Source organism: Caretta caretta, chromosome 8 (genome assembly GCF_965140235.1).
Source record: "Caretta caretta isolate rCarCar2 chromosome 8, rCarCar1.hap1, whole genome shotgun sequence".
Lineage (NCBI taxonomy): Eukaryota > Metazoa > Chordata > Testudines > Cheloniidae > Caretta > Caretta caretta.
Genome location: NC_134213.1, coordinates 29,035,811 through 29,048,843, shown reverse-complemented (window position 1 = coordinate 29,048,843; position 13,033 = coordinate 29,035,811). Strand labels below are relative to the sequence as shown.

General features: G+C 43.3%; 1 protein-coding gene across 6 annotated transcripts in view; it reads right to left on the bottom strand.

Moving 5' to 3' along the window:
• Positions 1 to 13,033, bottom strand: part of TENM2 (teneurin transmembrane protein 2) — a 2,093,216-nt gene that overhangs the window by 236,781 nt on the left and 1,843,402 nt on the right. For all 6 annotated transcript variants that reach the window (XM_048860042.2, XM_048860041.2, XM_048860043.2 and 3 more), the window contains one exon: positions 2,681 to 2,919. In XM_048860042.2, the coding sequence (XP_048715999.2) occupies positions 2,681 to 2,919 (239 nt within the window). The remainder of the gene's footprint in view (positions 1 to 2,680; positions 2,920 to 13,033) is intronic.

Genomic DNA, 13,033 nt, shown 5'->3' with positions numbered 1-13,033 from the left:
TCTTGAATACTGCGTACAGATGTGGTCCCCTCATCTCAAAAAAGATATACTGGCATTAGAAAAGGGCCAGAAAAGGGCAACTAAAATGATTAGGGGTTTGGAATGGGTTCCATATGAGGAGAGATTAAAGAGGCTAGGACTTTTCAGCTTGGAAAAGAGGAGATGAAGGGGGGATATGATAGAGGTATATAAAATCATGAGTGGTGTGGAGAAAGTCAATAAGGAGAAGTTATTTACTCGTTCCCATAATATAAGAACTAGGGGCTACCAAATGAAATTAATGGGCAGCAGGTTTAAACAAATAAAAGGAAGTTCTTCTTCACTCAGCGCACAGTCAACCTGTGGAACTCCTTGCCTGAGGAGGTTGTGAAGGCTAGGACTATAACAGGGTTTAAAAGAGAACTGGATAAATTCATGGAGGGTAAGTCCATTAATGGCTATTAGCCAGGATGGGTAAGGAATGGTGTCCCTAGCCTCTGTTTGTCAGAGGGTGGAGATGGATGGCAGGAGAGAGATCACTTGTGTTCTTATGACTACTGCAGAAACATACCAAGTAAGACAGAAACTGCAGAACCATGTGTTACATGCCTGACAAGTGCTTTCTCCTATGGAGGATGATCTTCCTGTTAGACTAAACTGCTAGAATGTTGCCATATAGTCAAAGGAAGCTGTGGAGTTTGTGCAGATTGCCATAAAAATGATTGCATTGCTGTGGGGGCTTGGAAAGCCCAGTAAGTTATGAAATTGTCTTAGTGACACTAATATTTGTAGGCACTTTTCTTCTTTAAAAAACACATAAGATGACAAGTGCAGACAATTGCATTAGGGGACAAACTAATTAAAAGTAAAATAAGTAAAAACAGGAGAGCCCCCCAAAGCTCAAGGAATGTATTTGAAGAACTGGTTAAGACTGCATGAAGGGACATAAGTGTTAGGATATAGATATTCAGGCCTGTCTGCAAAGGCCTGTACTTTAAGAATTTAGGTGTATTCTTATCACTTGGCTAGTTATAGAGGTATAAAAGAAAGAATCAAAATCACTGTCTGCCGGTGTAAGGGCCTTCTTTTACCGTGACAGTCTGAGGCCCTGTTCTTAGGCTAAGGCCTTCGGCTAAGCAGCAGAGGCAGCCATGAGCTGGGAAGTGAACGGTCACATCCTCACATTCCAAACTAGTCACATTGAAAGAAGGTGCTATTGGGCTGTTAGGAATACAATCCTGTCCTGATAGTGCCTATCACCTCCAGAGAAAAGGAAGTGCCTAGAAAATGTAAAAGGAAACTTAGTTTGATAGGTTTCAGAGTAACAGCCGTGTTAGTCTGTATTTGCAAAAAGAAAAGGAGTACTCTAAGGTGCCACAAGTACTCCTTTTCTTTTAGTTTGATAGCATCCCGTCTGGCAAGAACTCATTTATCAGTAGCCGGGATGTGAAATCCTCACTTCTGTATTGTTTTGTCATTATAGTTCCCACTTTGCTATTGTTTGTCTGTATAATCTCTGTCATGTTCTGGTTCCTGTCTGCTGTATAATTAATTTTGTTGGGTGTAGACTAATTAACGTGGTGGGATATAATTGGTTACATAATCATGTTAGGATTGGTAGTTAAATTTCAGGAAAATGATTGGTTAAGGTATAGCTAAGCAGAACTCAAGTTCTACTATATAGTCTGCAGTCAATCAGGAAGTGGGGGTGGGCATGCGGGTGGGGGAAATGGGAACAGGGAATGGGGGTAAGGAAATTGGAATCATGTTTTGCTAAAAGGGGAAATGGGAACAGGGAATGGGGCTGGGGAAATTGGAAAGGCGGGAAAGGGAACAGGGACACAGGTGTAAGGCTCTGTGGTGTCAGAGCTGGGAAGGAGGATACTAAGGAAGGAAACTGGAATCATGCTTGCTGGAAGATCACCCCAATAAACTTCGAATTGTTTGCACCTTTGGACTTCAGGTATTGTCGCTCTCTGTTCATGTGAGAAAGACCAGGGAAGTGAGTGGGTGAAGGAATAAGCCCCCTAACAATAATATAGGGTGGTCAGTAATACAGATCATGACACAATGAGAGAAAAGTAAAAGTGAAAAAGAAGTTTTATGTATGCTGGTTGTGTCTGAGAAGCACCCATGAAAGTGTAGAACACAGTTCTCTCAGAATATGCACCAGTCAGTTGATAGCACATCACAAAAGCGTCAGCCTGATTTGGAGGAATGGCAAAATGTGCATACCTGCCTGATAAGGTAGCACCATACACAAAATACTTTAAATCAGAATGTAGCATCACAGCAATCATGTCTTGATGTCCACAGCCCCCTGATGTCTGACAGCTGACCAGAGCTCTAAGATGATGATATGCTTCTAAATTTTGGAAAACATTTTAAAAAAGTATTTTGATCTTTTATAAGCAAACAAATTTGTGAAGGGATTAAAACAGCCTTACAGGTGTTGAGTTTTGACTTGGCGTGACAACTGTGATGGGATGTACAAACCCTACAATGGGCAACCTGGGGCTCAGCCTCTTGATCCTGAAACACCCAAAAACCGCAGAGCCTGGTTAAGTGCGGAGGTGCAGCCCAGGGGGTGCCTTGGCATAGGAATCCCAGGGACTCGGCTCAGAAAAATAAAACATGATTTGGCAATAGGAAACAGAACTTCTTACTAGCTTGTGTGGGATAAAGTGAAAGATGCACTTACCTATGAAGTAGGCCAGCAGGATGGCAAGCAGAACTGCAGCAGCAATAGCTGATAAAGCAGCACATTTCCAGCTACAATATTTGGAGGGCTTTTTCAGCTTGAACGCATTTCTGGAGAAAGTATTTCGAGGCAACAGTCTGGGAGGTGGTGTGTAAACTGTTCCTGAGGTCAAAGGGTATCCAGGGGAAGAACTACTGAACAGAGGGGTGGTTCCAGAAGATGTCTTAAACAAGAAATGCCTGAAATGCAAGAAAAGAGACACAGTTAAAAAGGTGCAATACTGTAGTTAGAGAAGAGTATCTCCTCTCTGCGCCTTCTTTCATTATGTCTGGAATCTCCTCTCTGACCTGGTTCACAATTCTGCCATCATCTTTTCCTGCAAGTCATAGAATCATAGAATCATAGAATATAAGGGTTGGAAGGGACCCCAGAAGGTCATCTAGTCCAACCCCCTGCTCAAAGCAGGACCAATTCCCAGTTAAATCATCCCAGCCAGGGCTTTGTCAAGCCTGACCTTAAAAACCTCTAAGGAAGGAGATTCTACCACCTCCCTAGGTAACGCATTCCAGTGTTTCACCACCCTCTTAGTGAAAAAGTTTTTCCTAATATCCAATCTAAACCTCCCCCACTGTAACTTGAGACCATTACTCCTCGTTCTGTCATCTGATACCATTGAGAACAGTCTAGAGCCATCCTCTTTGGAACCCCCTTTCAGGTAGTTGAAAACAGCTATCAAATCCCCCCTCATTCTTCTCTTCTGCAGGCTAAACAATCCCAGCTCCCTCAGCCTCTCCTCATAACTCATATGTTCCAGACCCCTAATCATTTTTGTTGCCCTTCGCTGGACTCTCTCCAATTTATCCACATCCTTCTTGAAGTGTGGGGCCCAAAACTGGACACAGTACTCCAGATGAGGCCTCACCAATGTCGAATAGAGGGGAACGATCACGTCCCTCGATCTGCTCGCTATGCCCCTACTTATACATCCCAAAATGCCATTGGCCTTCTTGGCAACAAGGGCACACTGCTGACTCATATCCAGCTTCTCGTCCACTGTCACCCCTAGGTCCTTTTCCGCAGAACTGCTGCCTAGCCATTCGGTCCCTAGTCTGTAGCTGTGCATTGGGTTCTTCCGTCCTAAGTGCAGGACCCTGCACTTATCCTTATTGAACCTCATCAGATTTCTTTTGGCCCAATCCTCCAATTTGTCTAGGTCCTTCTGTATCCTATCCCTCCCCTCCAGCGTATCTACCACTCCTCCCAGTTTAGTATCATCCGCAAATTTGCTGAGAGTGCAATCCACACCATCCTCCAGATCATTTATGAAGATATTGAACAAAACCGGCCCCAGGACCGACCCTTGGGGCACACCACTTGATACCGGCTGCCAACTAGACATGGAGCCATTGATCACTACCCGTTGAGCCCGACAATCTAGCCAGCTTTCTACCCACCTTGTAGTGCATTCATCCAGCCCATACTTCCTTAACTTGCTGACAAGAATACTGTGGGAGACCGTGTCAAAAGCTTTGCTAAAGTCAAGAAACAATACATCCACTGCTTTCCCTTCATCCACAGAACCAGTAATCTCATCATAGAAGGCGATTAGATTAGTCAGGCATGACCTTCCCTTGGTGAATCCATGCTGGCTGTTCCTGATCACTTTCCTCTCATGCAAGTGCTTCAGGATTGATTCTTTGAGGACCTGCTCCATGATTTTTCCAGGGACTGAAGTGAGGCTGACTGGCCTGTAGTTCCCAGGATCCTCCTTCTTCCCTTTTTTAAAGATTGGCACTACATTAGCCTTTTTCCACTCATCCGGGACTTCCCCGGTTCGCCACGAGTTTTCAAAGATAATGGCCAATGGCTCTGCAATCACAGCCGCCAGTTCCTTCAGCACTCTCGGATGCAACTCGTCCGGCCCCATGGACTTGTGCACGTCCAGCTTTTCTAAAAAGTCCCTAACCACCTCTATCTCCACAGAGGGCTGGCCATCTCTTCCCCATTTTGTGATGCCCAGCGTAGCAGTCTGGGAGCTGACCTTGTTAGTGAAAACAGAGGCAAAAAAAGCATTGAGTACATTAGCTTTTTCCACATCCTCTGTCACTAGTTTGCCTCCCTCATTCAGTAAGGGGCCCACACATTCCTTGGCTTTCTTCTTGTTGCCAACATACCTGAAGAAACCCTTCTTGTTACTCTTGACATCTCTGGCTAGCTGCAGCTCCAGGTGCGATTTGGCCCTCCTGATAACATTCCTACATGCCCTAGCAATATTTTTATACTCTTCCCTGGTCATATGTCCAACCTTCCACTTCTTGTAAGCTTCTTTTTTATGTTTAAGATCCGCTAAGATTTCACCATTAAGCCAAGCTGGTCGCCTGCCATATTTACTATTCTTTCGACTCATCGGGATGGTTTGTCCCTGTAACCTCAACAGGGATTCCTTGAAATACAGCCAGCTCTCCTGGACTCCTTTCCCCTTCAAGTTAGTCCCCCAGGGGATCCTGGCCATCCGTTCCCTGAGGGAGTCGAAGTCTGCTTTCCTGAAGTCCAGGGTCCGTATCGTGCTGCTTACCTTTCTTCCCTGTGTCAGGACCCTGAACTCAACCAACTCATGGTCACTGCCCCCCAGATTCCCATCCACTTTTGCTTCCCCCACTAATTCTACCCGGTTTGTGAGCAGCAGGTCAAGAAAAGCGCCCCCCCTAGTTGGCTCCTCTAGCACTTGCGCCAGGAAATTGTCCCCTACGCTTTCCAAAAACTTCCTGGATTGTCTATGCACCGCTGTATTGCTCTCCCAGCAGATATCAGGAAAATTAAAGTCACCCATGAGAATCAGGGCATGCGATCCAGTAGCTTCCGTGAGCTGCCGGAAGAAAGCCTCATCTACCTCATCCCCCTGGTCCGGTGGTCTATAGCAGACTCCCACCACTACATCACTCTTGTTGCACACACTTCTAAACTTAATCCAGAGACACTCAGGAAGCCTACAGACACTTGTTCCACCCTATCTGCTTAAAGAAGTGTTAACAAAATTGACAACAGAAAATGATAAAATAATCCAAGTACAAATCCTGGAACTAACACAGTGTGTTTTAAGCTTCCTCATTAAATCACTTTACTTTCTGTATCCCATCCGCCATCTACATGTTGTCTATTTCAGCTGTAAGCTATTTGGGGCACAAGACTGGGTCGTAAATTTTAGGCTGTCGTAACTCCACTGACTTCAGTGATGCTACTGCTGGTTTACACTGGATGACAAAATAGAATAAAATCCCCTGTGTTCTCACTGTCTGTAATGTGCCTAGCACACTTTTGGCAGGAAAAGCCAATGATAAATAAACAGTAAGAATATCATCTACAATTCTTGCACTTTATATAAAAATAAAGACCAGATGCAAATAATCAGTGACTCCTACAGAGAAAAAGAGGAATAAAAACACAGCTATTCTTAATTCTTCCTCTCCTCTCTATTTTTAATTGAAAAATAAAACAACCCAATTATTACGTTAATGACAGAGGCCAGCCTGGTAGTAACATTCAGTTATTTATGTAACAGGTAGTGCATCGGCAACAATTGGTCAACCCTATCACAAACTGTCCTACTGCTGTGCCTTGAAAACCTGATCACAAGGGGACTACCTCTGGGGGGGGGGTCAGAGGATAGTTCAAGCTCCTTCCAGTCCTTGAAAAAAGAAAAGGAGTACTTGGCACCTTAGAGACTAACCAATTTATTTGAGCATAAGCTTTCGTGAGCTACAGCTCACTTCATCGGATGCATTCAGTGGTTTCCACTTCACTCCGATGAAGTGAGCTGTAGCTCACGAAAGCTTATGCTCAAATAAATTGGTTAGTCTCTAAGGTGCCACAAGTCCTCCTTTTCTTTTTGCGGATACAGACTAACACGGCTGCTACTCTGAAACCTTTCAGTCCTTGGACTCCCTGCTGAGTGTGCCAATATAGATTCTAATTAGTTGCATATGTGAGGGCGCTTCTGGGTCTGGGCATCTATCCACTATAACCTGGAATGAGTTCACCAACTCATTTCACATAAGCCATTGAACAGTCATGGGATAGTAACATTTCTAAATTTAAAAGCATTTATTTTTACTTGTACTATCCCTGTCTGCCACAACAAATCCCAACAACTGCAAGGGGAAAGGAGAATTTTATATGAAAAAAATTAATGACATCTGAAAATCTGGGATCATACCAACCTCTTAATGCCACAGAAGGTTATACTTTAAAGTATAAGATATGGCCGTGAAAAAAGCTAATGCAGTCTTGGGATGCACCAGGAGAGGTATTTCCCAGTAGGGATAAAGAGGTTTTAGTACTGTTATACAAAGCACTGGTGAGACCTCATCTGGAATATTGTGTGCAGTTCTGGTCTCCCATGTTTAAGAAGGATGAATTCAAAACTGGAACAGGTACAGAGAAGGGCTACTAGGATGATCCGAGGAATGGAAAACTTGCCTTATGAAAGGAGACTCAAGGAGCTTGGCTTGTTTAGCCTAACTAAAAGAAGGCTGAGGGGAGATATGATTGCTCTCTATAAATATATCAGAGGGATAAATACTGGAGAGGGAGAGAAATTATTTAAGCTCAGTAACAATGTGGACACAAGAACAAATGGATATAAATTGGCCACCAGGAAGTTTAGACTTGAAATTAGACGAAGGTTTCTAACCATCAGAGGAGTGAAGTTTTGGAATAGCCTTCCAAGGGAAGCAGTGGGGGCAAAAGATCTATCTGGCTTTAAGATTAAACACGATAAGTTTATGGAGGAGATGGTATGATGGGATAACATGGTTTTGGTAATTAAATATGCATGGTAAATAGGCCCAATGGCCTGTGATGGGATATTAGATGGGGTGGGATCTGAGTTACCCAGGAAAGAATTTTCTGTAGTATCTGGCTGGTGAGTCTTGCCCATATGCTCAGGGTTTAGCTGATCGCCATATTTGGGGTCGGGAAGGAATTTTCCTCCAGGGCAGATTGGAAGAGGCCCTGGAGGTTTTTCGCCTTCCTCTGTAGCATGGGACACATGTCACTTGCTGGAGGATTCTCTGCTCCTTGAAGTCTTTAAACCATGATCTGAGGACTTCAATAGCTCAGACATAGGTGAGAGGTTTTTCGCAGGAGTGGTGGGTGAAATTCTGTGGCCTGCGTTGTGCAGGAGGTCAGACTAGATGATCATAATGGTCCCTTCTGACCTAAATATCTATGAATCTATGAATAAATAAAATATAGCTCCACTTTTGCAAGGATGATCTCTTAATTCATTGTGGGTTTAGCTGCAACCTGACATGGTGTTAGTTCAGACCCCAGCCTGCCCAATTAAGTGCCTTCTGGTATCACCTGAGATGCACTGTCAAACTGTGGCATCTGTTTAGTTATAATTCTCAGACCTGGAAGTGATATCACTACACATTCCTCTTAGCTTGAGTTTGATTAAGGCATGCAACTAGATCCAAAACCTACAATACCTGTGTGTTTATTAGTTTAACTAAATCCCTATCTTTCCAAGTAAACATCCTTTCTTCTCTTGCAGGCTTAGATGGCTTTCCTCTGGAACCTACAGTCCAACTAATATTCTGAATTCAACACTGTGCTAGTCTTAGTCACGGTCTTGGCAATGACTGGTAGCAGAGTAGAGCTTAATAAGCATTCTAAATCTGTATGGGAGACACCTGCCAGAGTTACAACTACAAGGAAAGAGAAAGAAAATAACTGGCATGAATTCTGCAAGGTCCTGAGTGCCTCTTCCAATCAAAACGTGTTGAGGGAGCTGAACAATTTGTAAAATTGGGCCCACAGTCTTTACGAGCATTAGGTCTTATTTCAGATGTGAGAATGTGAGACTAATGCTAATGGTCTGGAACAAACAAGTAGGTCACTATCAAATCACTTATTATGAGCTTTAAAATCAGTATTTAGTCACCATTTATTATAACAATGATTTGGAAGTCTGAAACCAAAATCTGTTTCCCAAGTATATTTCCCCCATCATTACTCACAGGCACACTCATTTATCATTACACGATTTTTTAGAGGACACTGAACCATTTGTTTCTAAATAAAACCCAATATATAATTATGTGCCTGGACTTTGCAAATAATCATAAGAAAATAAAAGGCAGACTGTGCTGTGGCTTTGCCAACTTTGACAGTCTCAATTTAAGACTACGGATTGGAATTTTAAGATGGTCCCTGAAAATATGCCTTGCTTATACAGTCTGATGAACACTGAATCAGTTATTTTTGTTCACTGCTTAGTTTTTAAAGAACACAAAGGATCATCTAGCATTTTACCATTAAATCCAAAATACAGCCCTGATGGAAGTGGACACAATGTCTGCCAATTTCAGAAAGAGGTGCATCCACTCACTCACATCAGTATTAGTATTTACTTATACAATAAAAATCATTGAAAAGCTCCACAGAAAAAACTAAATAATCCGCAGTTGTTTTTGAAACCATAGTATCTGAGACATTTTCACTTAAAAAAATAAAAATAGCTTCCCTATCCTGGGCTGTTTGCGAAACAATAACTAAAGGAACAGTATCATTCCAACCAATTATTTAATGGGGAGTGTTCTCCAATTAATCTTCCTGCCAAAGGACATTGCCATTCTTTACTGCTTGTAGCTAATATTGCAGGGGTGAGATTGGTTAAGTGTTAGAAACATTACAAACCCTTGTTTTCCACATTTTTATAAGTGGACTATAAAATGTGCTCATGGCAGAAGCTCCGATTAAAAGGTTTCAACCCCAACGTGACCTACCCTTTCAAATTAAAAACAAATCTTTCAGACTATATGCCACTTAGAAGGTTGCAAGAAATAACAGGGAATGGTTTCAGATGCTTTTTACTGTCATAACAAGACCAACTTTCATTAATTAAAATTAAAATTGGGGGGGGGGAGGGTGAAATAGGACTGGCTGAGTTACACCACTGCTCTTGAGATTTCTATTCCTCTTGTTTGAGTGACAGGTTGATCACTCATAAGCACTTTCATTAGCGTCATCCCAAACTCCCCCTCAAATCCTCATTATACCAGCACCCCTTTCCAGTTTCAAGCCTAAAGGGCTTAATAAACAGTTTTTCTGTTAGCTTCTTTTTTTTATCCCTTGGAGCAAAGCTCAGCAGTGTCAAGAGGCACAAAAGTGCAGTCCTTGTGTTGCCTCGATCTGAAGTGTCAAGGTTTTTAACCCAGGATCTCTAGGTGTTGTTCAGCTAACAGGGCGAGCTACAGTATAAAAAAAAAGTTTGAATATAATGCATTGTTCAAGTGAAGTTAGGTATAGTGAAAATCTGGCCACAGTGAAGTAGAAAATGAATAAACATATTGCATAGTTTCAGTGGAAAGTGCCGCCTTCCCCCCACCAAGGCTATTAATCCCTAATAGATTTTTAATACGACATGTGCAGAATGAAACTTTATGAAAGGCAAGTAAGAGATTTAGATGAATGCATGGAATTGTGCTATTCCCATATGTATTCCTATAGGTGAGGTAAAAATAGACAAGATACTTTTGAAAAAAAAAACCCCTTTGGATTTTGTCACATTTTATAGGTCCTGTCTATGTCCTTTGAAAGCTTAGCGTTTATTGTCTTTAAAGGAGTACTTTTTATAAAGTGGCAGCCAGTAAATGGTATAGTACCACATAAAACTTTGGTAATTAGGTTTTCAAAGTTATAATAAAACATTTAACTAGAGATATGTTAAATAACCACCAGGCTATTCTACATAATTGGCACTCTGTTCAGAAAAAGATGAAGACTAGAATAGCAGAGGTAAAGCAGGTCAAGAAGGAGGAGCATTCACAGAGCTGCACAAGAAAATTGGAAAAGGGAGAACTTAATGGTTAATATAATGGCCTTTCATACTTAGAGCTTCCGTTTGAGCCCAGGTTGAGCTTTTAAAAGAAATTAATTGACTTTCCCAGGTCAATCCCTAAATACCGGTGATCTATATAGTCAGAAAAATCTCTGGGTGGGATTTGACATGCTCCAGCACAAATAGTTGTCTGTGGACCAAGGATGAGTGCAGGCCACAATTATTTCTCAGTATTAACTAGTGTATTCATGGTTAGATTGGAGACACCTTGCACCATGACTGCCTACAACAGTGTTTCCCAAACTTGGGATGCCGCTTGTGCAGGGAAAGCTCCTGGCAGGCCCGGCTGGTTTGTTTACCTGCCGCATCCGCGGGTTCAGCCGATTTCAGCTCCCACTGGTCGCGGTTTGCTGTGGGATGACGCTGTGGGAAGTGGCGCGGTTTGAGGGACATACTGGCCACTGCTTCCCACAGCCCCCATTGGCCGGGCACAGCAAACCACAGCCAGTGAGAGCCGCAATCGGCCGAACCTGCGGGCGCGACAGGTAAACAAACTGGCCCGGCCCAACAGAGGCTTTCCCTGCACAAGTGGCGTTTGGGAAACACTGGCCTACAACATACAATGAAAAAGAAGTCACCTCTTTCACTGCTCATCCAATTAACTTTAAACAGTCCACATTGTTAAGTGTAAAATTGTAATTAAATAGATAAATCAATAATCAGTTGTCCTAAGTGTTCTCTGCAGCTGACTGGTGCTACAGAGAAGAGCACATTTTCTACCCTAATTAGCATCACAGATCTTAGCATCAAGACAAGAATTCCTCTATGAAAACAATACACATCAAGTTAAGTGGCACAGTAGATTTAATTTACCTTCCACGGATAAAGAATGGAACTAAAATTATGTTTGGGAAACAAGTGAATTGAGTTTGACAGTGTCAGACCAGTCTATAATAGCTTTTTGTCCATATCACAAAACTATTATGTGATTCTGCATAGCTGGCATTCTCTGCTCTGGAACAGGCCAAAAGTAGAAAAACAAGGATACTGCAATTCAGAAATTGAAGTGTGTAGGGAAAGTTATGGGAGTAAATCTCCATACTGTGTATATATTGTGGTAGAGTTCCGATCTTGTCCTCCTGGGTGCCGCGTTTCCAGGTGGTTTATGCTAGCTTCAGAGGCTCACTGCAACCCTCCACGTAGCCCTTCTCTCTCTCTATGGTCAGGGATACAGTCTACTCAGCACTTTTCATCATAAGCCAGCAATGGAGGTTGGTGAGAGAATTCCCAGTGTCTCTGTTGCTCCTACGGCCTCATGCCAAAACAGTTTAGCCTCCTGTCCTGATGTCTTCTTTTGAAGACAGGGGTATAGATGCCAAGACAGAGAATCTGTCTTCTCATGGAACAGATTGATTGTTATCAAGAGTAGGTCCTGGATGGTTCTCTGCACCTTTCTAGGGAAACCTGAGGATTTTAACCATGAGTCTCTCCTCCTAACAGTGGCTGTAGCCATTCCCCTGGACACAGTATTCACAGCATCCACTGTGGCCTGGAGGGAAGTTCTGGCCACCAATTTGCCCTCATGAATTAAGGCCTGGAAGTGGTCTCTATCCTCTTCCAGGAGCTTGTCCTTAAAATCTAGAAACTTGGTATTGATTCCAGCTGGGTAGGGCTCCCATGGCCTCCAGTAGTGCCAGTGGGATGGAACAACCAGCAGAGGAGGATTCCATTGCATAGGGCACCACCTATTGCTTAGCCAGTCATGTCTTGTCAGAGGCAGAGATTCTGATCTTCTAGGGCTTCTGTCTGGGGCTGCCTCTTCCTGGTACTACCGAGACTCCTGAGGAGTTTCTGACTCATTGGAAGAAAAGGCTGGAACCTGGCTACCAACGGAACTGATGGTACTGATTGCTGCATACCAAGCCTGGCAGATGGGATGGGAGAACAACTCTGCATCCTTGGAATAGCCTCTTTGTCTGAAGTAACAATGTTCCAGAATAGAGACAGTCCTGACAGAAGGGGTGAATAAGGACGGGGACAGCAAAAATGTACTCCAGAGAGACATAGGTCTCAGACTACTGTGGAGTGTGGGGAGAACCCATTGGTGGAGCTGTCTGATCCAGACCATCCCTAATCACAGAGAAAGCTGGATCCAACAGGGCCACGTTATTATAGACACCATGTCAGCTCTAGATGTGGAAGGGAGCTCCAGAGGCTGTTTATCCTTAGCCTTAGCCATTGGAACCGGTGCCAAAACTGGTGGATCCATACCCTTGCACATCACTGTCTCTTGCCAAGAAGATGTACTCAGACCTATGTCTTTAGTGCTCCCATGAGTACACTCTCCCAACTTTGATGGTGTCGGGGAGGGAGCAGTCTTCACTGAAGATTGTTTGTCCCTACACCTATGAAGGTGCCCCTTACTCTCAAGGGAAACCTTCTCTTTAGGCTCAGAAGTCTTAGCCTCCATTCCTGAGCTCGTGCTTGGAGGGGGTCCCTCCTGTGATGTA